At 34.7% G+C, this 23,917-nt stretch overlaps 2 protein-coding genes across 2 annotated transcripts; one reads left to right on the top strand and one right to left on the bottom strand.

Annotated features, from left to right (window-relative positions):
- Positions 1–2,690: 2,690 nt before the first annotated feature.
- LOC144974917 (ankyrin repeat domain-containing protein 16-like) lies at positions 2,691–22,734 on the bottom strand. Its single transcript, XM_078918427.1, has 7 exons — positions 22,063–22,734; positions 20,570–20,692; positions 17,128–17,225; positions 14,353–14,504; positions 13,278–13,439; positions 12,450–12,528; positions 2,691–11,590 (listed from the first exon to the last, which is right to left on the bottom strand). The coding sequence occupies exons 1-7, from the start codon at positions 22,368–22,370 to the stop codon at positions 11,436–11,438; spliced, it is 1,077 nt and encodes a 358-aa protein (XP_078774553.1). The 5' UTR covers positions 22,371–22,734; the 3' UTR covers positions 2,691–11,435.
- LOC144974916 (uncharacterized) lies at positions 2,865–5,636 on the top strand. Its single transcript, XM_078918426.1, has one exon. It carries the CDS (start codon positions 4,419–4,421, stop codon positions 5,634–5,636), a length of 1,218 nt encoding a protein of 405 aa, XP_078774552.1. The 5' UTR covers positions 2,865–4,418.
- Positions 22,735–23,917: the final 1,183 nt, after the last annotated feature.

Below are 23,917 nucleotides of genomic sequence, written 5' to 3'. Positions count from 1 at the left end.
CACAGGGAATTGAGATTTGATCATTAATTATAGCTCTTTTTAAAAAATCAAATTCGATTACTCTTTTAATGGGGTCAAAATGTTTGAAGAAGTCTAAGTTAGCTACGAAGAACTCTGGCTATCTGGCCACCCTTTTTGTGAGGACCGTCCCGCATTTTTATTGTTCTCTTCATTTGTTTGTAAACCGTTGTGTATCATTCGCTTTTCAAATGGATTTATTATAATTGATAGATTTCAATGGATTACATGATGTGCAACTGTGCATATGATAATCATCACCACATTAATATGCTTTGCTATTCGAACACGTTCTTGATCAAAGAAAAAGACTCTTGTTAAGAAAGCCATGAAAGTAAAAGGTCAAAGTCCGATTCCAATAATCTGCTTGACTTCTCTTGTATTTTTCTTGTATGTGATAATTGATTTCTTTAATTAGTGGAGTTTTATCGATAACACGGTAAATATGTGAATAATATATAAATATAACCCATTTATTTTATCATTTTGTATACCCATATACTATAACTTTTAGAAATTACATTCCAATTCCATCATGTGGATACATACCACAAAACCAAAGCATAATATTACTATAACCCTGACTCATCACTATCTAATCATAATGATAGAACAATTCAATTGAATTTTATTATTTGTGATGGATTACGGATTACTCTAATTCCAGAAATGGTGAGTCCTGACATTATATATATATAGTTTGGAGTTTTCTACGGACATGACAGAATGGATTATGCCGACTGAAGAAGTGTGAATTAAAGGAAAAACACAGAAACGAGTCGTCTCGGCAAAAAATGTGAGTGATAATTTACATTATATATATATATAGTCTTATTCAAATGAAAGCTTAATTACTAATCATTAATTTAATGAACTGCTGTAGTATAAACTGTCAGATATATAAATCAACAGAAAATGGGAAGAAAGTGTTCAATTTATGGTTGCAAAAGTGGTAATGCCAGCCAAAAGTTAAAAGGTGTCGCACAAAGAACTGTTCACACGTTTCCCCAAGATCCAGAGAAACGTCACCTTTGGATTTCTAAGCTCGCCAACAAAATGGACTCCAAAGATGTAACAAACAATATGGGAATTTGTTCATGTCACTAGAATCGGGAACATACCATATGTTCGCTTTGGCAAAAACTAAATTCCAGGAGGTCCACCAATCAATTTCTTTTCTGAGGATGACACGAGAACAATTCCATCCTCTTGTATTCCAACTCCATCACCCCCATGTCGAACGACAAAAAAACCTCTTTTGTCTCAATGCGATAACGACATTGATAAAATGAATGAATTTATGGAAAATGACAAGATTTAATGTTGAAACTTTTCACAAGGACCTCGATAAAAAATTATCCCAATATAGCTTCACATCCGTTCATGAAAACAAATATTTACTTTTGAGCTTCAGTCCTAATGGACCATTTCATTCATTCCAGATTTATTTTGATTTAACTTTGAAAGACAACAAACCCCATGCTCTTCATTTCACAGCATACCAAAATCAAGAAATAAAATTGCACCCATCATTCCCTAATAGTTTCCTCAAATGCTGGAGTCAGGTTGATGCTACTTTGCACTACATTGGCGAATTAGGCAAAAATGGCAACAGAAATGAGACCAACACATGGTGTCAGATGCCAGTCTCTCACAAATGATACATCCAAGGCATTGGAGTAGACTTGTCGGGGCCTTATTGACTTAAGTTATGACCTCCTTACAGTGCAATCTTTGCTGAAACACGATTTTGTGTGTCTTGGCTTTTTTCAACAAGACTACCTGAAGCAGTACTTTGGCTATCTGAGGAGGTCTGCGGGTTGCAATTACTACATTACAATTCAAGACGTTTTTGCAACTCACTCAATCGACAGAGCAAAGCTACTGATGGGCAACTTCACCCAACTGGACTTTAAAACAGGTCACCATGTTTGTGAACTTTGTGACAGAGACATCACAGAATCTGAGTTAGATCTAATTAACAACGTGTCTGATCCAGATTATATTGATGGCATTTCAGATGACGAAAAAGCTGCTTGCTGTCTTTTATGTTGCTGGCTATGTTTCATCCAAACATAAAGAGCTTTCAAGAAGTGACAGCCCAACGGCATTGCCTAAAACAAAATCACTGGATTCTTCGATTCGATTGATAGAGGAAGACTATGCTTCCCATCTGATGATTTTTTGGTTTTCGTCCTGTAAGCATACTCTCTTTTGTCAAAACAAACACACGTCTCTGTTGAGATCGTTTTATTTCAATATTGCAGAAATTCTCAGATTTAATTCATATAAACCACAGAGTCCCAAAGTCTGCTCTCTCCACGATTACCAATATATTTATGAAATAATTCACAAATCGTGATTTAACAACTTATGAAGAAAAAAAAGAGAAAACTCACTTCGCAGAGAATCTAATATAATTACAGGTATAAAAGAGATTTATAACCTATAACAACCGGACATTGTAATGAACAAATTTTCCTCTCTAATGATCACAAAACCTAGACCAATGTAACTCCATTCCATCCATTTTGTGATCCACTTTACTTGCGTATTGATACAGCGCTTGTTTTATTTTTTTTGTCACTAATATTCTCTAATGGAACTTGGGACTATTTCATTTGTATTTAATTTATGAACCATACAAACGGATTAATAACAGAACATGGACATTTTCATTCAGTTGAATATCCTTTTATGAATTTTTAAATGGACTATATTAATGGATTAATATCAAAATTTTGACAATTTCATTCAATTGGATTTCATTTTTGATGGACATCATTACCGGGTTAATAATGGAATTTGGACAATTTCATTCAATTGGATTTCTTTTCTCCTTTTTTTTTTTGGTGGACTATGATAAGGGATTATTAACTCCACTCCTTTGCAGTTCCTTTTGCAATGGACTTTTATTAAGAGGTTAATTTTGGAACTTAGTCAAAAGCAATTCAAGGCACTTGGACAAATTCATTGCATTCATATTTGTGATATTTTTAACAGTATTATACTACATTTCGCAGAGCATCGTGCCAGTATAACAATCGATACAAAATAAAAAGGATTAGAGACTGAATCGAAATAAAACTTCATTCGCATAGTAGGAATTATGTTTGACCCAGCAACCTTTCACCATCATTATCATCAACTCATAAAATGTTCACAATGGATGGTAGTCTTTCTAATGGGCCATTTGTGCAGTCCCAAGCCTGTTAGCTGTATGTTACACTAGAACCCCGTCAGAAATATTTAAACTGTCAAGTTGGAGAGAGAGAGAGAGAGAGGTGGGGTGGGAGTGAAAAAGGGATTATTTGTAATGTCTAGTAACTCAGAGGGGAAAGATGAAGAGAGGACCCCAATACGAGTGAGAACCATTATATATTCTATATTCAAAATTTGTTAAAGCATTGCATCATTGAAAATGAAATCATCAGGTAAAACACTAACACCACAATCATCAAACTAACTCTATCTCTAATGCACAGCAACCTATGACCATTTACATCTTTTAATCTGACAAGGCAGTTTTTTGCAAAATTAAAAAATCTCAAATTTTGCAAGCTAAAAACAGCAAAATTTGCAAGAAATTTGCGATTAATTTTCGTAAAATCCCATGATTAGTTCATGAAAGAGAAAGATGTTTGTTTGTTTTTAAGGGGGGAGTCCTGGCTTGAAATACGGAAAAATATGAATTTTCGAATTTGATTATAATTTTGGTATCATCTGAAAGGTAATTCATTTAGCTATCTCTCTGTGAAAACCATTTTGGCATAAAGCAAATAGTTTTTGAGAAAATGTGGTTATTCTGAGGTGTACTTTTGGCTGAAAATAGCAAAATTGCTCAACTTCACACAAGTTTATGATAGCTATTCGACTTACAAAGATATATTATGGATTCACTTCATTACAAAATATCTACAGTGATTTCCCTTTGTTTTCAAACTGTTGTTCTACTTCCTTTTTCATTGAAGATCAAAATTTGAGCCAAAACTGTGTTTATTTGATGTAAAATTGATAATTTATTGAGAAAGTTGTACCAACATTCCAATCATGTCAGACAAGAAAGGCAAGCCAAAATATACTAAAAAAAGAAAATTCTGTGGAAATCGATACAGTAACAAGGTTAGAATTGTGTCAAGTGATTTAGAGAATGAGACAGTGAAAGAGAATGCATGTGTACCATCGGTTTTATCAGAGACGAGAGATGAAGAACATTTTAAACAAAGTGCACGCCCACTTCAAGTAGATCAGAGAAAAAGATTTTAGGACAGTTTGTTGATTCTGGGGAAAATAGTTCAGGAAGTGATAGTGAAATAGATGATGAAGTTACTGATATCCTAGATGAAATATCAGGAAATAGAATAATTGACACGGCTATTTTGAATGAAAATATATCATCGATGTTGAAATGTACATTTTGCTCGGGGAAAATCACGCTGAAAGAAAGCAAGCGACTTGGTCTTGGGAGTATGCTACTTTTTTCTTGTAAAAATAATTGCGCTAAACAAAATCCATTTCCAACTTGCCCCACTATAGCTAAACTACAAAATTATTCTGTCAACCGTCGAGCTGCATTAGCAATGAGGTGTGTCGGAGGCAGTAGGGCCGAGCTTCAAACTTTTTGTGGCCTAATGAATATACCACCCCCTGTTTCAAAAAGCACCTATCAATTTTTAAATCAAACTTTGCAAAAATCAACAGAGAAGAGTCAAGCAGAAAGTTTGACCAAAGCTGCTAAGGAAGAGCATAACATGAATGATAATAGTGACATGGCGGATGAAGGTGGGGTGAGGGACTGTGATGTGTCGGTGGATGGCTCATGGATGGCCCGTCGGCATTCATCAAATATTGGTACAACTAGTGCTATTGGGTGTGTTACTGGCAAAATTCTAGACACAGAGACACACAGCAAAGCATGTAAGTCCTGTGACTATTGGGAACAAAAAGATAAGACGTCTGATGGCTACAAAAAATGGCGCGACAGTCACATCGCTACTTGCTCGGTGACACATCAAGGATCATCAGGAGCGATGGAAGCGGATTCGGCTGTCACAATGTTCAATCGTTCAGTCGAGCTACATCAACTAAGGTATAAAAGATACATTGGAGATGGTGATAACAACAGCTTCAAAAAGGTCCATGACAGCAAGCCCTATGGTGCTGATTGTCCAGTTGAAAAGATTGAGTGTGTTGGACATGTTCAAAAACGCATGGGTACCCGTCTACGTAATCTCAAGAGAGATTTGAAAGGTAAACCCCTTTCTGATGGAAAGACAATAGGTGGCAAAGGGAGGTTAACAGATGCACAAATTGACAAGAAAACCACATATTATGGAAATGCCATTCGTGGCAATAAGAACAATCTAGAAGCCATGCGAAAAGCAATTTGGGCGGTGTATTTCCACAAGCAGTCGTCAGATACCTTTGCTATCCATAATCTGTGTAACGATGAATGGTGTGGTTATAGAAAAGCAGAGGCAGCAGGAACTGTAAAGCAGTATAAACATACTAATAATCTTCCTGTTGCAATCATGGATGTAATCAAACCAATTTTTAAAAGCTTGTCTGACAATTCTCTTGACAAAATGTTTAGAAGGCTACACCCAGAATGCGAATGAGAGTTGGAATGCCACAGTGTGGAAGTTATGCCCTAAAGCAAAATACCATGGCCTTACAGTAGCTAAAACTGCAGTATCAATAGCTGTGACATTATATAACGATGGGGCAACAGCATATCTGTCAATTCTTCAAAACCTAGAATTGGTACCAGGAATTTACACTAAAACATTTGTTCTCGCCAAGGATAATGTGCGGATAAAAGCATCAAGGAGAAAGGCATCAGAGGCGTCTGTAGAAAGCAGAAGGGCTAAGAGAAGAGCCAGGAAAGAAAGAGATGAATCCCAGGAGGATGGAGCAGACTCCAAAGGAGCCCATGATTAAATTTCCATGTAATTTAACAAATATTTTAAGATTTATGATGAATTTACGTTAAATTTTATAGCCGTGAAAAGTTTGTCGAAAATTAGGGTAATACATGTGTTTTCCTGTGATATTTTCTTTGTGAAGATTTTCCTCTAATTTTTGGCATACATGTAGAACATAAACATAGTTATGGCATGAACTAGGATTATTGATGTTGTATTAAAACTTTTTCTTTTATAATTCATTATGTATTGATAATTGTCGTTAAAAATTGCTGATTTTTGACAAAAGATGAAAAAATTTATTTTAAAAAAATATTACACATAGGCAAAAGATCCTAGTTCATGCCATATCTATGACAATGTTTGAGCAAGCACTGTATGTATTAACACACTGAGAGTGATAGCAAAGAAAAAAATCACAGGAAATCTTTGTACCTAATTTCAGTTGACAAATTACCTCCCTTTTTTTGAAAATAGCAACCATTCAAAAACTATTCTTGATAAATCAACAAATGATGTACCAAATGAAAATATATAATGTTTTATAGTTACTGTCCAAATTTCATTGAGATATATGCATATTTATGTACCAAATCCTTGTATTAGTGGTATAGGTGCGCCAAGCTAGGACTCCCCCCAAGGGTTTCATGGCACTTGCAACAAATGTAAGGTCATAACATCACCAATAAAAAGGAAGAAAATTTGATAGTAAAAAAGAAACTACTCTTAATGATCTTTCACGTTCTACACGAGCTATCAAATTAAAAGAAAAAACAAGTATTTTTTAAAATAAATATTATTATTGTTTATTTTCTTTGCAAAATCTCGAAAATTTGCAAAAAATTGCAGATTTTGCGGCTGCAATGCAAATCAGTGATATTTTGTGATTTTTTGCGGCCGCAAGTGATGCAAAAAAACGATATGCCAGTTTAATTGAACGTTCCCAATCTTGCTTTGTTAAATTGAAAACTAGGATGGAACTGAACAGACTAAAACTTAACAATAGTAAGACTGCATTAATATTTATTGCTAGGCCAGTAATCCTTAAAAATTTAGACTGTGAATCAATCATTTGAGGAAATAGTGTAATTGGAACTGCTAAGGTTGTTCAAAATTTGGGTGTATTTATTGATTTAGATTTGTCTTTTACCAGCCAAGTAAATTATATCGTTAGGTTAATGTACATGGAAGAATACATAGGCCAAATAAGCGAAGAATGGGACACCCGACATTAAAGCGTGGATAAAAATTTCTTAGACGGTTTTCACAACTTTTTACTCCTGGCTCAGGGGATTGCAAATTGCTTGAACTTTGACCTGTAAAATTGTTATTAATTTTATTTCCTTAGTTTCGTGGAAATTGGAATTTGAATCATGGAAAAAAGACCAAAAGCTTGAGAAAAAATCTGTCACCTTGGTTACTTTTCATTTTGTAATATATCCCCAATTGCTCTAAAACGGCATTTGTCTGGGTTATACCATTGTTAAATAATTACCCTATCTCTATGGAGACCGAAATTGACGTAATTTGTCAAAAGTAGTGATTCCTGAGGCATTACTTTTCTATCACTTACGCTTCAATTTGGTTGTCCTCATTAGGAAATGCGAAGAACAAATTATTTACTTTGATTTTGAATACAAAAAAAAACCAAAAAAAACCAGAATGATTTATTAGTTCTATACACAAAGACCTGAAATTTACTCATCTGTGAGGCCTTCGAGTATGTTTAAAAATATAATTATTGGCGAACAATTAAATTGTCACACATCATGAAAATTGTTCCAATTACAATAAACATTAGATAATGTAATTATTGCATAATAATAGCATTATTAGGGACATTCAGTTGTTAAAATGAATTCATTTAATTATACCCTATTATATTTTTTTTTTAATTTTGTGAAAAAGAAACCACAGAGGCACACGACCTGCGAGAGACAACAATGTGAACCGGTGCGACTTGTTGCGTTGATTCAAAGTTCAGTCATTCTCATGAATTGTCGTGATGTTGACAAGAATCTCTCGCCAGACGCAGCGATTGATTATTCAGCTAAAGAAATACTTACTCAGTTAAGCTTTAAAGATTTAAAATGTGATTGTTTGGTGCTTATTCTTTTAAAATGCTATGCATTAAAATGAGGATAAAAAATGAAGAGCACATGGAGTCCATTTTTTGATATTTTGAGTTATTTCCCTTGGTGGCTTGCTTCCTTGACACTGTCTATATTGCAGTAACTTTAAAAGTGAAAAAAAGGCAAGGTCCTAGCTAAAAATAGAGAAGACTTTATAAGTGGATATTGCGCTATATCAAAGCTCACCCTTTTTTTCTCGGTCAGTCCTAGTGGTCTATGTTATTTATCTGGATTCTATTGTCTATTGTATCCAGATATGTAAGTATTTATGCTGTTTTTATAGGTATTTTATTGTTTCTTTCTATTCCCAACAGGTCTGCCTCCAAGTGATTAACGCGGCCACCACAGATATCGACGTCACAAATATCAGAGGATGTCATGAAGAAAGTTATCAAACACATCTGCAGTTACAGAGGGAGACTTTCGCACTATTCACTGAAGAAAACAAAATCTTTCTATCTGCCAGACGAGTTGAATATTTCAAAAATGCATAACGCGTTGATTGAAAAGTTTCTAGATGATAAAATTTCATATGAGTCCTATAGGAACATCTTTGCAACAAAATTCAATATAAAATTTGGCTATCCTAGGTCAGACACTTGTTCAAATTGCGATGAAAATTAAATTTTGTCCAAGCAGTTGAGAAAAAAAATCAATGATCTGAAAGGTGTAGAGTCGCATGAAAAGGAGGCCCTTCAAAAAAAGTTCAACTGATAATTTTGAGGCCTTTAACTACCAGAAAAACCTGAATGTGCCAAATAAATCAAAGAGTGAATTTTATTATAGGAGGAAGTTGACATTTCTCTCGTTTGATATTCATAGACTTTCGAGCAACGATGTATTTATCTATGCTTACGATGAAACAGTTGCCAATAAAGGGTCAGACGAAGTGGCATCATTTCTATACCACCACTTTATGAATAATGTCGGCAACAATATACGCCACCTAGAACTACTTTGTGATTCATGTGCTGGACAGAACAAGAATTATACATTGATAAGATTTTTCATTACATGGTGCATGATATCAACTGGTTTGATTCAATAAAGATTTCTTTCCCTCAGAAAGGTCATTCTTACATGAGTGTGATCGGGACATGGGCCTTATTAATTCCAAGGCCTCCATCAACGTTCCATCAGACTGGTGTGACGTCTTTCGATCAGCCCGGCGTAATCCGTCTCCATACAACGTCGTGCAAGTATCGCAGTCCATCATAAAAAATTTCTCAGCTTTTCTTCAAGTGAAGTATAAGTTAGGTTGTCCTGTTCCCACCAGACCCCTTCGAGAAATATTTTCAGAAAAGAGGATGACTCGGCGGTCTTTGTCCGTAGGGACTCGTGGAATGGGCTGATCTTTAAGACTCTGCTCAACACGAACAAAGAAGCAGACCAAACCCATTGAGCTTCATCAGCTGTACTCTGAGAGACTGTGTATTTCTACAGTCAAATATAAGGACTTGCAAGATTCACTACCAATGAGGATTTCTTTGATTCCCTTCTAGTTCAGGATTGTCCTTCACGTTTGACACTCGATGAAGATGTATCAGCATCAATCTCTTTGAGGAAAAAGGATTTTTTTTTTTTTCCATTTCAATATCAAAGTTAATGTTAGTGATCATTTGCCACTGTCCTCTTTCTGGCACCTGTAATGTCCCCTTTAATAGAATGTTCAGAAATGAATTGCTTTGTTCGTCTTATTCTTTGTGTTATTTTAATCAGTAAGACACTGATGTTACGATACAGTAGAAACTTTTTAAAATGAAAAATGAGGCAATACCAGTTAAGTCTTTTACTAAATCCCAATGTTTATTTTATATCTGAAAATACTGTAACTGTAATAAATTAATTATTGTGGTAAATAGAGGTATTTAGTCAAAACATTGACATTTTATTTTAAGCTGTTTCTATTGATCATTATTACAATGTGTCTAAATTTAAGTTTTAGTTGTAAAAACTTACTGTGAACCATCCAATCACTGATTGAACTCGTGAGAGACATTCCGTGTATGAATTGTTTGCAGCAAAATTTTAGTGCAGAGGTAAGATTAGTTAGCTATTTTCTTCACTCATCCAATCTCTGACATAGTCATTGAAGCTTGATATTAATATGCTGCTAGCTATCTATTATGCCAAAAGTCATGAGGCCACTGGTGAAACTTTCTATTGTATAAGAGGAAATGGTGTCAGTTCAAAAAGAAAGAAAAAAATATCAAATGTAACCCACCACAAAAGTGATCGGGCTCAATGCAGCTTGAAAGTGAAATTTACTTGGTGTCAAATACGACTGATAAAATTTTCATAATCCCATTGTGAAACTTTTTATCGTATAAGTATAAGAGGAAATGGTGTCAGTTTAAAAAGAAAGAAAAAACTATATTTTTCAAATGTCATCCATCACAAAGGTGATCAGGCTCAATGTAGCTTGAAAGTGAAATTTACTTGGATGCGAATAAGAGTATTACAATTATCAAAATCCCATTTTAAAAATAACAAATTTACTTTCTTTTCAAACCCATGTTATAAAAAAAAAAACTCGATTAACAGATAAATAAGGGAAAAAACGGCAGAATCCAAATGAGGCTAATTAAATTCAAACTGATATTCCATGCATAAATTACACTGTATAAGCATGGTTTGATATCTAATGAAAGCATATTAAATATACTTAATAAAATACTAAAAACAAATTTACTCGGCTTTTTAGAATTTAAGTAACGAGTCTTCAAACTTAGCCTATTGTTAGTATTGTTGATGGTGGTGACTGTGTGCGTGTGTGTGTGTGAGTGGATGTCTCTGAATCTATGATTCCTCCAATTACTAAGAGGAAGAAGAAGTAGGCAACTCTTTGATCATTTTGGGTCAATAACAAATGTCTCCAGCTCTTAGCATTTCAATGCTATGAAAAACATTTTGCTCCCATTTAAAATAATCTCCTCTATGGCCACATTCAATAATTTAGAATTTTGATCATCAAATTTCCATTGAAAAAGTGTCAAAATACATCTCCCAGAAGCCACCTTATCTATATTTATTGACAGTGATCAAAAGGGTGGCCATGTGATTCTTTCTTTCGGTTTTAAAAAAATCTACTGTGGTTGCAACTTTCAACTAATACATTACTATTATTATTGACATTCTGCACAATGTTTCTTTTCAAGTGGTCAAAATCCATCTCTTATAATATATATTTTTTTCTGAAACATTGAATACTAGTCTAGCACTAGAATATGGCTTATGATATTGGGTGGGGAACAGACTGTGATAGCTTATGAATGAGTTAAACCAAAGAATGCGTTCAACACCTCTCCATTGTATTGAAAGTTAATCAGAATAAGTCATACTTCAGGCATCTTGCTATTCCTCACTTGACTATGGAGGCAAATACATCAATAACGCTCTTTTTGATGGCCAGCTCATTGGGAAGTTTGCCACTGTTGTCAGACAGCATGAGGGCTCCATGATAAAGAAGACTTCTGACACAGGATGCTGATTGGGCTCCACTAGCTATGTGCAATGCTGTGAATAGAGGAAATGGTTAAAACTAGATATTGATACTAATACCATTCATATTTGTTTTAATGGTGCAAACATGATCGGATTAAGATATTATTTTCTTTAGCAAAGACATAAATAGCATTATGAAATCATAGTACATTGTTGCTTTTGTTTTTAAAGTGTAAGAAATATGCTTTTCAAAAGTCTTTAAGAGGTTTTGTCAAAACGACAGTATTTGAAAAAGGAGACATTGAAACGAAGTATTTTGAAACCTTAAATCTGGACCTGGCTCCTTTAAACTATCAAAATTTGTACCTACTTAATGGAAAAATAGAAATTACTATAACTAACTTGATAAATGAATAGATAGGCCTTAAGAATAACAAACAGTGCTTCAAAGTCCACAGCAAATAACTTCTGGCAAAAACTTTTGGAAAAAAAGATAATTTTCTTGAATTGAAAATCTTAATCTACAGTTGGTGCCAAAAAGTCATAATTCTACCAATTTTTCAGTTGTGGACGGGTCTGCTTAAGTCTTTCAAAACTCAATTTGCAGAACCATTTTCAGAAAAAAAAAAGTCATTCATGCTGACAAAACCAAGTGCTTTCTCCTTTATTATTAAATAAAGAAGATGAAACATTGAAGTTTTTTGTTCTCTAATGGAGATTATTTCTATTAGTTCTTTCCATGCCCTTATCACTGGCATGTGTCAAGTGTCACTAAATGACATCAGTAGGTCTAGCATGTTAAATTTTGAATTTTAATGATTTATTTTTTTATATACTTACGCTGACATACTTCTGAGTGCCTGAGTGAAAAGTAAAGTGGAAACCAATAGCATTTTTTTATTGATTTAGTTTTTACCTTGGTCAATCTTACCCGTTCTTCCACGACTGTCAGTCTTGTTTACATCAGCTCCATGTTTGATGAGTATTTCCATTATCAATTCTTGACCTTCCTAATCAAAGGGAAATCAATTTTTAAAAATAGTGAGCACAACAATTGAGAGGACCACCTTCCATGGGCAACATGTGATCGTAATATTGGGCAAAAGATTTTCAGGGCTCAGATATTGAAGGAACAAAGTTGATGTCACTCAGCTCTTTGTTGTTATCTTTAGACAGCCGGTTAGTGATAAGTTCTCACTAAATTATATCAATCAGAGTATAACCGTTAAAGGTTACACGCAGTTTTGTGTATTGGTGTATGTTTAACCTGGCTGGCAGATGTTGTGAGTATTTTACCTAAACAATTCAGGAGACCATGGATATAGTGAAGAGCTGCTGTAGGCAGGAAAACAAAAATTGTATTGTTACAATACCTGCATATCAGTAGTTCGTTATATCAATCTAACAAGAAGAAAGACATTGTCAATACAAGTTCGTTAAAAATATTTGAGACAAGCGCACTATAATGTATTTATAATTCTTTCAAGCCTTATATTCATCACATAAGAGCAAACGGAAATGCATAAACTTCTAACATGACAGTTAGTAGGTACTCAATAATAAATGACATGTTGCAAACTTGCCAATGGTCACTATGTTATGCAATTGTTTTATTACAAATTTGAGCAGAAACCTTTGCAAAAGTGAATTTTTGAAGATTACTGAAAATTTCAGATAAAAATTCCTTTAAAAAAAACAAAAAAGGAAGGCCTGTGGTAACAAAATTACCCCCCGACGTGTGATTAAGACAGGTTAATACCTTCGCTGAAGTATGCAGAGCAGTTTCTTGTGTGATTTCAGATGCAGTGTCCACTGGAACCTTCACAATATCCAAAAGAAATTCCAGAGAATTCTGCTGACCAGTCTGTGCCACTTGATGTATTGGCTGTCTTCCTACTTTGTCATGTGAGGATGTATCAGCCTGTAACATCCAAACATATTCAAATTTACTTGTCTTTTATATATTTATCTTATTTATTTCATTTTTATCTTACTATTTTTGTTGTTGAAATGATTAAACACTACTGGATTGAAAATATTTAATATGTGTTGAGATAACCTTTAATATCATCACCTTTTCCAAGGTAAATATTCATACAAGAAAGATTCACAATTTTCCACTCATCATTGTTCATGCTCATCGTTAACTAAACTTTATCAGCTCAGCTAGCAAGCAATCCCGTCTCTACAGTAAATGAAAAGCAAAACATTGAAAAAAAAATTGAGATTTGAGAGCTCAACATTTCCCACTTATACTTATACTGTGATTAAATTTCAGAAAACTATTTTTAAAAACATGTTCTATATCTCCTGTCCAATGTACACTGTTATAAAATTCTTCCTTTTTTAAAAAAAAAATTAACAAAGGGAAGCACAAGTGAAAGAAATTGAACAATAGCCCTCTTGCAATGTACCAAATTAATTATATACTATTATCCTTTTCATAATAAAAGTAAATAAATGTATATCTGATGAGATCAGCGGGACAGTCTTGCACATCAGAATGGTCTCTGACTGATTACCCTACGGGACAAAGTTGAGGTAAGGAATTGAACAAATCCCCTCCCACAAATTTACAGGATTATCTGTTTTTTTTGGGCAAATCAGAGAGGTTCTCATTATTGAAATCAAAACTCTCTAATTGCGATTTTAAAAAAATAAAAATTTTCAAAACAAACAAAAATTCACCATCCGATAAAGATAAGAAATCATGCTGTATTTGTTGATTGCTATGATATCATTTGAGCTTAAGTGGGTCAGGATTAGATTCTAGTTGTGAGAATAAACAAAAAAGGAGATAACTCAATACAAGTTTTTCACAGAACTTGTATTACCTTGTAATCTAAAACCAATGTTGAGGCAATATCAACATGCCCAGATCTGAGAGCATCAACAAGGGCAGTAACCCCACAGCTGTCAGCAGCATCAATGTCATATTGGAAGGTTTTCAGAAGCCATGAAACCAACTCAGCATGACCATGGAGAGCTGATGAGTATGAGTAAAATGTTTCATTATTTTAATGATCAGTTTTTGCTCGGTGCATTAAATACTGCTCTAGAACCATAAGATTCCTTGTTCAGGGATCCTTCAGAGCTCTATCACTTACCATTACAACTAACATCGAAAAAAAAATAACTTAACTTTCCGTAGTCATCTTTATAAAACAATGTTTTAATGCTCAAATTCAAATAATAAAAGCAGTGTCTACTATTAATAATAAGTTTCTGAATTAAATCCACTCCATATATTTCTACTGTCCAAAAATTAAAACATAATGGCTAGCTTGCCCCTTCTAACTTTCTGTAATGGTCTTGCTTTTTGTGCGGGAGGGCAAGCGAATTCCCTTCATATTCTTTTTTTTTTTTTTTGACAACCACTCCTACTATGACTATCACTTCTACTAATAATGCTACTACTATTAATACTACATTGGTCTCTGTGTATAAGCACTCCAACTTTAAGTACAATCTGGCTATAAGTATACTACGGGTGTGAAACAGAATTTTAATTATATAACTTCAACGCTTATAAGCACACTCACTCAAAAGGACTCAGCTTATAAACACTCCTTTTTCTAGGTTTTTGAAATGTTGAAATAAAGACAAAAATCAATTAGTAAACATGGTTTTGTGACACTATTGCATTAAATATAACCTTTTAAGTGGTTAACACCTACACATGAAAGCAGGTCAGTCTTAAAATGCACAGCGAAAAGAAGAGAAATATTTTGGCACAGTTTTTAAAATCCGGAATAGATACGGATGGGTCATGGTCCACATGTATCCTATTGTTGGGAGGAGGTAGATGTTGTACAGGGACGTATTTCAGGAGAAGAGTAAATAGAGGAGAGCTAATTTTTGCAAAGGATGAGGGGATGCCAGACAACTTTCAATTAAAAAAGTAGAAGAGGAAAATATGGAGAGGAGGAGGATGACGAGAACAAATAGCCACAAAATTAAAGAAAAAATCAAACCATTAGACTTTACATTTGACTAAATTGGTGAGAACAGAGGTAGGACCAGAATAGAATAATAGAAACTCAAATTTATAAAGATGTCAATCCAGATAATAGTTCGACTTAGCAATCGAATACAGGCTCCTTAATCCCTCTTCACAAACTTATGGTATGATATCATCGTATAATGCAACAGAGAGAAGATATCCCTTTTAAAAAGAAGGCAATCCAAAAAGAAAGACGAGTTTTTTAATGACTTCTAGATATGCCAATGGCAGTTTTCAGCATGCACTTAATACATACATCTATAGAAAGTGAGGAATCATATTTTGACTAATTGTTTTAAGGGACATTGATTAAGCCAAAAAAACTTTTTAAAATCAGAATCCACTTACAAGCACAGTCCAGCTGTAAGCATGTTATGATTCAAGAAGACTGCGCTTATAAACAAATAAAACTGTACAACTAACTACAACCACAACCACAACTACTACTTCTACTATCTATTAATATTATGACTACTTGTACTACTACTACTACTACTCTGGCATGGCAATTTTGTGCATCGCTTGCGGATGCAAAATATCACTGATTTGCATTGCGACCGCAAAATCTGCAATTTTTGTGTGCAAATTTTCGAGATTTTGCAAAGAAAAGAAAAAAAAAAAGACGTGTAGAACGTGAAAGATAATTAATCAAGAGTAGTTTCTATTTTATCTCATTTTCTTCCTTTTTACTGGCGCTGACATGATACAACCTTACATTTGTTGCAAGCGCTGTGAAACCCTTAAAAGCAAACAAATACCTTTCTCTTTCACAAACTAATTATGGGTTTTTAGGAGAATTAATCGCAAATTTTTCTGTTCTTAGCTTGCAAAATTTTGGATTTTTTTTTGCAAAAAAAACGCCATGTCAGACTACTACTACTACTATTACTTAAATTTCATTTAATCATCTGAAAAACCCAGAAGAAGATATATCAAATATTTTGTTTTGGTCCCACAATCCCTATTATTTCAAGTTTCCACAGTAAATCATTTTACAACATGCCCAATTGTTCTTTTGAGAAATATATAATATTATATAATATTTGTAAATCTCTCTTGTCAGAGAAAGGGAATCCTGAAAACATGTCAATTGATCAAGTGGCCAGACGGCAGAGTGAATAAAACAATACACAAAAACCACTGGCAACTCAGGTTTGAACTTCACAGCAGCTTGAGCAATATACTTTATCCTTTTATCCATTTTGGCATCAAAATATGACGGATACATGGAGTATGTCAGTCTTTTCTATGAACATAGGATGACACAAAATTGTCAGTTCAAAAATTTGTATCTAGAATTTTCCATACATATCTAAGACAAAGAAAAAGAAATCTCATGAAACAAAAAAAAATTAATATGCATTTCCATGTGGCATCATGAGATGCCGTCACTTAGGCATTCCATGAAGGAATATAGATAATCCATCAAACAAACAGCTGATGTCACAGGAATCATCCATGTCGTCCAAAGTGGGCACATTAGAAGTTAATAATCTTTCCCATGAAAAAAAAAATGCCTGAAGACTGAAGTGGAGATTGAACAGTGCAATGCCTTGACCACTCGATCGCCTTGCCCCCTAGAAACTAGAAAGAAAAGAATAAATACCTGCGGTATGTAGAGGAGTTCTAGAATTTTTGCTTTTTGTGTCCCAAACCATAGGCGAATTGTTAACTAATTCTTGAAGTATTGGAATATGTCCCTCTCTAGACATACAAAAGAAAACATGAAGAATAAAATAAATAATAATGATGATGATAATAATTAATAATAATATAATAATAATAATAATAATAATAATAATAATAATAATAATAATAATAATAATAATAATAATAATAATATAATAATAATAATAATAATAATAATAATAATAATGATAATAATAATAATAAGTGCTAGGGGTCAGCTCGGGAAGAGGAAAAGTTGGAAAAGACACATGGTGGTGGAATGAAGAGGTTCAAGAAGCAAAAAGAAAAAGAGGGAAAAGCAAGAAAGCGCATGGAGAAAAACAGGGATGCTTTGAAAGAAGATGAATATAAGCAGGCAAAGAAAGAAGCAAAAAGAGGCGTTACAAAAGCAAAGTCCAAGACATTCAAAGATCTGTATGAGCAGTTAGAAAGTAAAGAAGGCCAGAAAAATATTTTCAGAATAGCGAAGAGGAGAGATCTACAACATAATATTAAGATGATCAAAGATGAGAATGGAAGAATATTGGGCAAAGATGAAGAGATTCGAGCAAGATGGAAAACATACTATGAACACCTCATGAATGAAGAGAATGACAGGGAGAAGAGAAGTGCAGTTATATAACCTAAAGAGAAGATAGTAGATGAGATAAGCAAGAATGAGGTGTGGGATGCAGTGCGCAAGATGAAAAGGGGGAAAGCAGTTGGACCAGATGAGATACCAGCAAAGTCTGGAAGTCACTTGGAGATGAAGGGTTAAAATTCCTGGTATGGTTATTCAACGACATCTTACAGAAAGAGAAAAACCCAGAAGAATGGACAAAAAGTATGTTGATTCCCATATACAAAAATAAAGGAGATGTTCAAGAATGTGGCAAACTATAGGGGCATCAAGTTAATGAGCCATACAATGAAGATATGGGAAAGAGTAATCTGTTTTGTTTTTAAGGATTTTATGGCGCTTGCAACACATTTAGGTCATATCAGCGCCAGTCAAAAGGAAGAAAATTGGATAGTAAAGACATTCTTGGCGTACAATTAAAAGGACTTGAAGAAAAAGTAGACAAAGGGGGATGGTTCAAATAGGGAACAGATTTAGATTCCAAGAGCACACTATCAGTGTACTTAGTTTGAGATCACTAAAGTCTCAACCAGACTCCAGCACAAGATCCAACTAAGAGAAATACACTCAGATGTTTACAAATCATATGTTAAATTTTTTTTTAAAATAACAGTACAAAACAGAGAGATGATTTACAAGGAAAAAAACATCATCTCCCAAAACTCTAACTATACATTCGACTGTATCTGTATGGTTGGCGCTGAAGAAACCAATGGTCTGGTTGTATTTCAGCGGCGTCCTCATTGGGCGCGGGCCCATGTCAGTCGGGCCTTGAAATCGTTTAGGTGTGGTGCCATGATGACCAGTTCATCCAGCCCATTCCACTCCGAGATAGTTCTAATGAAGAAAAAATTTCTGTAGTTTTGTGTTCTTGTCTGTGGGATTTTGAAGCAGTTCGAATTGTTTGTGGCGTATCTGTCAATGGGGTTTTCGGTTATGTGGTTGGCGAAAGTGAGTGCTCGGATTTTTCTTTTGTTTGGTCGTGGCGTGAAAAAGGAGTCTGCCTTTATTGATGGTATTTGATCTGTTATTATCTTGAACATGAATGACAGACGGGTTTCTTTTCTTCTGTTTCCCTCCCAGCTAGGATATCCAGCCAGGGTCAGGACAAAACTAAGCAATCTCATTCCAAGACAAAGATAGAAAGCAATTGGAAAACAGATGTAGGAGGATAGAAAACACAGCAAGTACCTCCCTACCCACTATGGGAGGTCAGAAACCCCACCCAGGAAAGAGTAATCGATAAGAGGATTAGAAAAGATGTAGACATAAGTGTAGAACAGTTTGGATTTGTTGCTGGTAAAAGTACAACGGATGCTATATTTGCTCTAAAAGTGACCGCAGAGAAGTATAGAGAAAAGCAAAGAGAATTACATTGTGTGTTTATTGACATGGAGAAAGCATATGATAGGGTACAAAGAGAAGAAATGTGGCACTGTCTAAGAGCAAAGGGGGTAACAGAGATATATATCAAAGTTATCCATGATATGTACAAAGGAAACAAAACAGTGGTAAGGACAACTGTTTGCTCAACTGATCTATTTAATGTAAGAGTTGGATTACACCAGGGATCTGCTCTAAGCCCACTGCTGTTTGCAATAGTAATGAATGTCCTAACAGAACTCAATCAGCGAGAGTCACGATGGAACATGATGTATGTGGATGATGTAGTACTTTGAATGATACAAAAGCTGAGGCAGAAAAGGAACTGGAGGTTTGGAGACAGGTGTTGGAAAGGAGGGGATTAAGGGTAAGCAGATCGAATACAACAAGAGTATTTGTGCATCGGACAACAGAGAGCAGAACCACCAATAAAGATATGAGAAGAGGATATGCCAGAGACAAACCAATTAAAATAATTAGGAACAACTGTTCAAGGAGATGGGGGCAATATGATGGAGGTTAAAAAGAGGATACTGGCAAGCTGGAATAATTGGAGGAAGGTAACTGGAGTTATGTGTAACAAATGAATTTCCACAAAGCTGAAGGGGAAAATATACACAACAGTTGTAATACCAGCAATGTTATATGGACTAGAGACAGCACCTACAACAAGAAACAAGATAAAGAGGTAGCAGAAATGAGGATATTGAAATGGTTACTTGGCTGAGAAATGAACAAATTTGAAGGTTGACTGAAGTGAAGAATGTATCAATAAAGATGAGAGAAGATAGTTGAAATGGTTCAGACATGTAAAGAGACGAGAGATGGAGTATGTGGGAAGGAAAGTATTGACTTACAATTAGCAGGAAAGACAAAAAAGGGACGCCCAAAGACTAGATGGTGGGATAAGTTAATGGATGATATGAACTGGGCCTGGAGGAAGATGATGCTCTGAACCAAGATGCATGGAGATGTGGCATTCATTATGGCAACCCTGCAAAATGCGGGATAAGCTGAAAGGATAATAATAATAATAATAATAATAATAATATAATAATAATAATAAAATAATAATAATAATAATAATAATAATAATAATAATAATAATAATGATGATGATGATGATGATGATGATCATAATGATCACTATGACAATTATTTAATATTAACTGTTACTGTTAAATATGATATGATAAAAAAAAAAAAGTGAGGAAATTTAAAACGAGTTTATATTTTCAGACTGTATTGCTATAACTGTCTAAATTCTATCTTTGCTTTATTTCTAATTCGATTATATTATTCTTTCTACTTATACTTTATTTTAAGAGCAAAGATAATTTACGTTTGGATCACCTACCTGCAAGCAATGTGAAAGGAATTCCAACCATCCTTGTTCTTCAAACAAGGATTTGCCCCAGCAGCCAGCAAAGCCTGAACAACATCCACTTTACTTCTGGTACATGCCAACATTAATGGTGTCCTTTTGTTTGGAATGGAAAACATTTTATTTTTTCTTTTAATTAATGGGAGATTAGTCTTTTAAATAACAAACCATTTACTTTAACTTTCCTCCATCTAACATTGTCTCACAAATGCTCTATTTTTGGAACAGCCTACTTGCTGGCATCCAGCCTCTAAACAATTTTGAGACCTACATGATATCAGAGTATCATAATTTTCCTTTCTTTTATTTTATTCTTGTGCGGCTATGTGGTCTAGTGGTATGACACTTGCTTTCGGATCGGAAGGTCCTGGGTTCGAGCCTCACGCTCGGCGCATAGTTGAGTCCTTGGAAAAGGCTCTTTACTCACATTTTCTCACCGTACTCAGGTGTAAAATGAGTACTTGGTCATTAACAGCGTTGTCTTTGTCCGAAAAATTGTAATATCGCCTTTTATTGTAATCTTCCTACAACTACAACTTATAAAAATCGATTGACCTAAACTGAGCAATATACATTTAATAATAAATAATTTTTTTTATAACTGAGCTTTATTTAGCGCAATATCCACTAAATGTGCTCAACGCGCTTTACAAGGGGTCCCTGGTCAACAGCAACATTTAACTTTGTATATTGCTCAGTTTAGGTCAATCGATTTTTATAAGTTGTAGTTGTAGGAAGACAACAATAAAAAAAAAAATTTTAAGGCGCAGAACCAGGATTCGAACACACAGGGTTGATTCCGACAAGCCTTCCTAAGGCAGACGACTTAAACATTCACCCACATGAATGTCAACGCATATTGTGTATTTATAGTAAACTACTATCAATCGACTGATTTATTGTTAGTTAATTAGCAATTTTATGGGGTTCCCTTTCTTCTATATTTTATTAACTTTACTTATTTCTCTCTGTGCATTTCAAAACTTTCCATATTCTGAAATGTGGATAAATGTGTCGTGTGAATAATCAATTTTATTATTTTCAGACATGTCTGAGAATAATCACAGCGAGATTGAAATATAAGGACAAGGTTCAGAAATCTACCAACAAAATAAAGGGATTTAGTTGATTTAGATTTTCAGGAGTGGAGGTACATTTTTAGACGGATATGGCCATGATTGAGAAAAAGTTATTGAAACTACGGAGACAGTGTCAGTGGTCAGTCATGAGTATCAAAATAAAAATCCAAGAAAGAATTATATCAATGAAAATAAGGTTACATTTTTCTAAAAAAACTTTGAATTAGAATTAGAATGTTGATTCTTGTAAATAAGACCCAGTCTGACACAATGCGAGATATAAACATTTAATAATACAGCAGGAGGCCATCTCTTCCCCCCCCCCCCCCTGAATGCTTCGATTGTTTTAAATTAATTTTTAATTAAAATTTTTAAAAACAAACTTACCAGTCTGCACGTTTCAAAGAGTCTACTTGAACACCCTTGCTCAGCAAGTAATTCAGACATTTCAAGCTACTAAATTGAGCAGCCTCATGAAGCGGTTTTTTTCCTTCGTGGTTGCTAACTTCAACGTCTGCACTATGAACGGTCACTAGAACGCCTAAAATCTCCTCTCTGTCATAATGACATGCTAAGTGCAATGCACAATCGCCTTGCTTGGATTGTATTGCAAGAAGAACATCGGAATGTTCTGGCCTATAGAAAGATTGAACATTGTTTTCCTTTATAAGTCGATGAAGAGACTGATAATCCATATGATTAGCTTATACATTGATCATCTTTCCGTAGCCTGAAAGTTTTTTTGTTTGTTTTGTTTTTGTTTTAAAAGTTCTCAGTAAGTTGTCAGTGTTCCATGTTCCACGGGCTTTTGATTTTTGTGAAGTTTTTTTTTTTTTTGTAGTTGACCTCTTCATACCTTCAATGATAGAGAGTTAGACCAGAGTAGTTCCTCCGAATTCAAAACATGACCAAATTATAACAGTACAGTCAGGTCAGGTTTGATCATTGATAATGAAGTGGAATACTCTTATCTATGGTTTTGATGAACAAAAAATCGACTAGACAATGAAAAATAATATGTGGTCTTTTGGTATTACACCCGACTACGGATCGGAAGGTCATGGGTTCAAGACCCACTGAGCGGTGCATAATTCAGTCCTTGGAGAAGGCTTTTTACTCTATATAGAGAAAGGGATAAATAGTATAGCCTCGTGTGTGAGTGGTTGCGTGTCATAGTCATGTTTTTAAATTGTTTCTGTTGTTTATGTGTGTAGTGATGACTCTCTCACACTCAATTTCAATGCCAAAAGAGGAATTCCCGCACACAAGAAAGGGGAATTGGGGTGGTATTTGGCATACATATTGTATAGTATCTAGTTCTAAATAGATAACTGATTAGAATTATATTATGATATATAAACACAATGCCAAATACAATTTCGAAGTTTCCTTATTTCAAATGAAGTAAAGCTCCAAAACCTAATGGTAGTGATTATAGTACTGGTGTTAGTGAGGTGATGTGGTGTTGGTGGTGGTTGTAGTTGTAGTATTAATAGTGATGATGATGTGGTGGTGGTGATGATTGTAGTTGTAGTAGTAGTGGTAGTGATGATGATGTGGTGGTGGTTGTAGTTGTAGTAGTAGTGGTAATGGTAATGATATGGTGGTGGTGGTGGTGGTTGTAGTAGTCGTGGTCGTGATGATGATGTGGTGGTGGTGTTTGTAGTAGTAGTGGTAATGATGCGGCTATGTGGTCTAGTAGTATGACACTCGCTTTCGGATCGGAAGGTCCTGGGTTCGAGCCTCGCGCTCGGCGCATAGTTGATTCCTTGGAAAAGGCTTTTTACTCACATTCTCTCACCGTATCAGGTGTAAAATGAGTACCTGGCCGTTAACAGAGTTGTCTTTGTCCGAAAAATTGTAATATCGCCTAACAGGCGTCATGTCCCGTCCTACATGTTAAATGTTGACCAGGGACCCATTGTAAAGCGCTTTGAGCACATTTAGTAGATATTGCACAATATAAAGCTCAATTTAAAAAAAAAAAGAAGATATTTCAATGATGATGATATGGTGGTGGTGGTTGCAGTTGTAGTAGTAGTGATAGTGATGATGATGTGGTGGTGGTTGTAGTAGTAGTGGTAGTGATGATGATGTAGTTGTGGTGGTTGTAGTAGTAGTTGTAATGGTGATGATATGGTGGTAGTGTTGGTAGCAGTAGTAGTGGTAGTGATGACGATGTGGTTGTGGTGGTTGTAGTAGTAGTGGTAATGGTAATGATATGGTGGTAGTGGTGGTTGTA

This window comes from Berghia stephanieae, chromosome 6 (genome assembly GCF_034508935.2).
Source record: "Berghia stephanieae isolate SIO BIC M18660-M18661 chromosome 6, UCSD_Bste_1.3, whole genome shotgun sequence".
Lineage (NCBI taxonomy): Eukaryota > Metazoa > Mollusca > Gastropoda > Nudibranchia > Aeolidiidae > Berghia > Berghia stephanieae.
The sequence above is the reverse complement of the archived record's forward strand: the minus strand, read 5'-3'. Positions and strand labels throughout refer to the sequence as shown.

What these genes read in the sequence shown, in the direction of transcription:
- LOC144974917 (XM_078918427.1), bottom strand. Translation starts at nt 22,370, where the DNA reads ATGGATTATCAGTCTCTTCATCGACTTATAAAGGAAAACAATGTTCAA. An exon ending in TCTTTGAAACGTGCAGACTG is followed by an intron (nt 20,693 to 22,062) that starts GTAAGTTTGTTT and finishes TCCAAACAAAAG; the next exon opens with GACACCATTAATGTTGGCAT. An exon ending in TCCTTTCACATTGCTTGCAG is followed by an intron (nt 17,226 to 20,569) that starts GTAGGTGATCCA and finishes TTGTATGTCTAG; the next exon opens with AGAGGGACATATTCCAATAC.
- LOC144974916 (XM_078918426.1), top strand. Translation starts at nt 4,419, where the DNA reads ATGTTGAAATGTACATTTTGCTCGGGGAAAATCACGCTGAAAGAAAGC.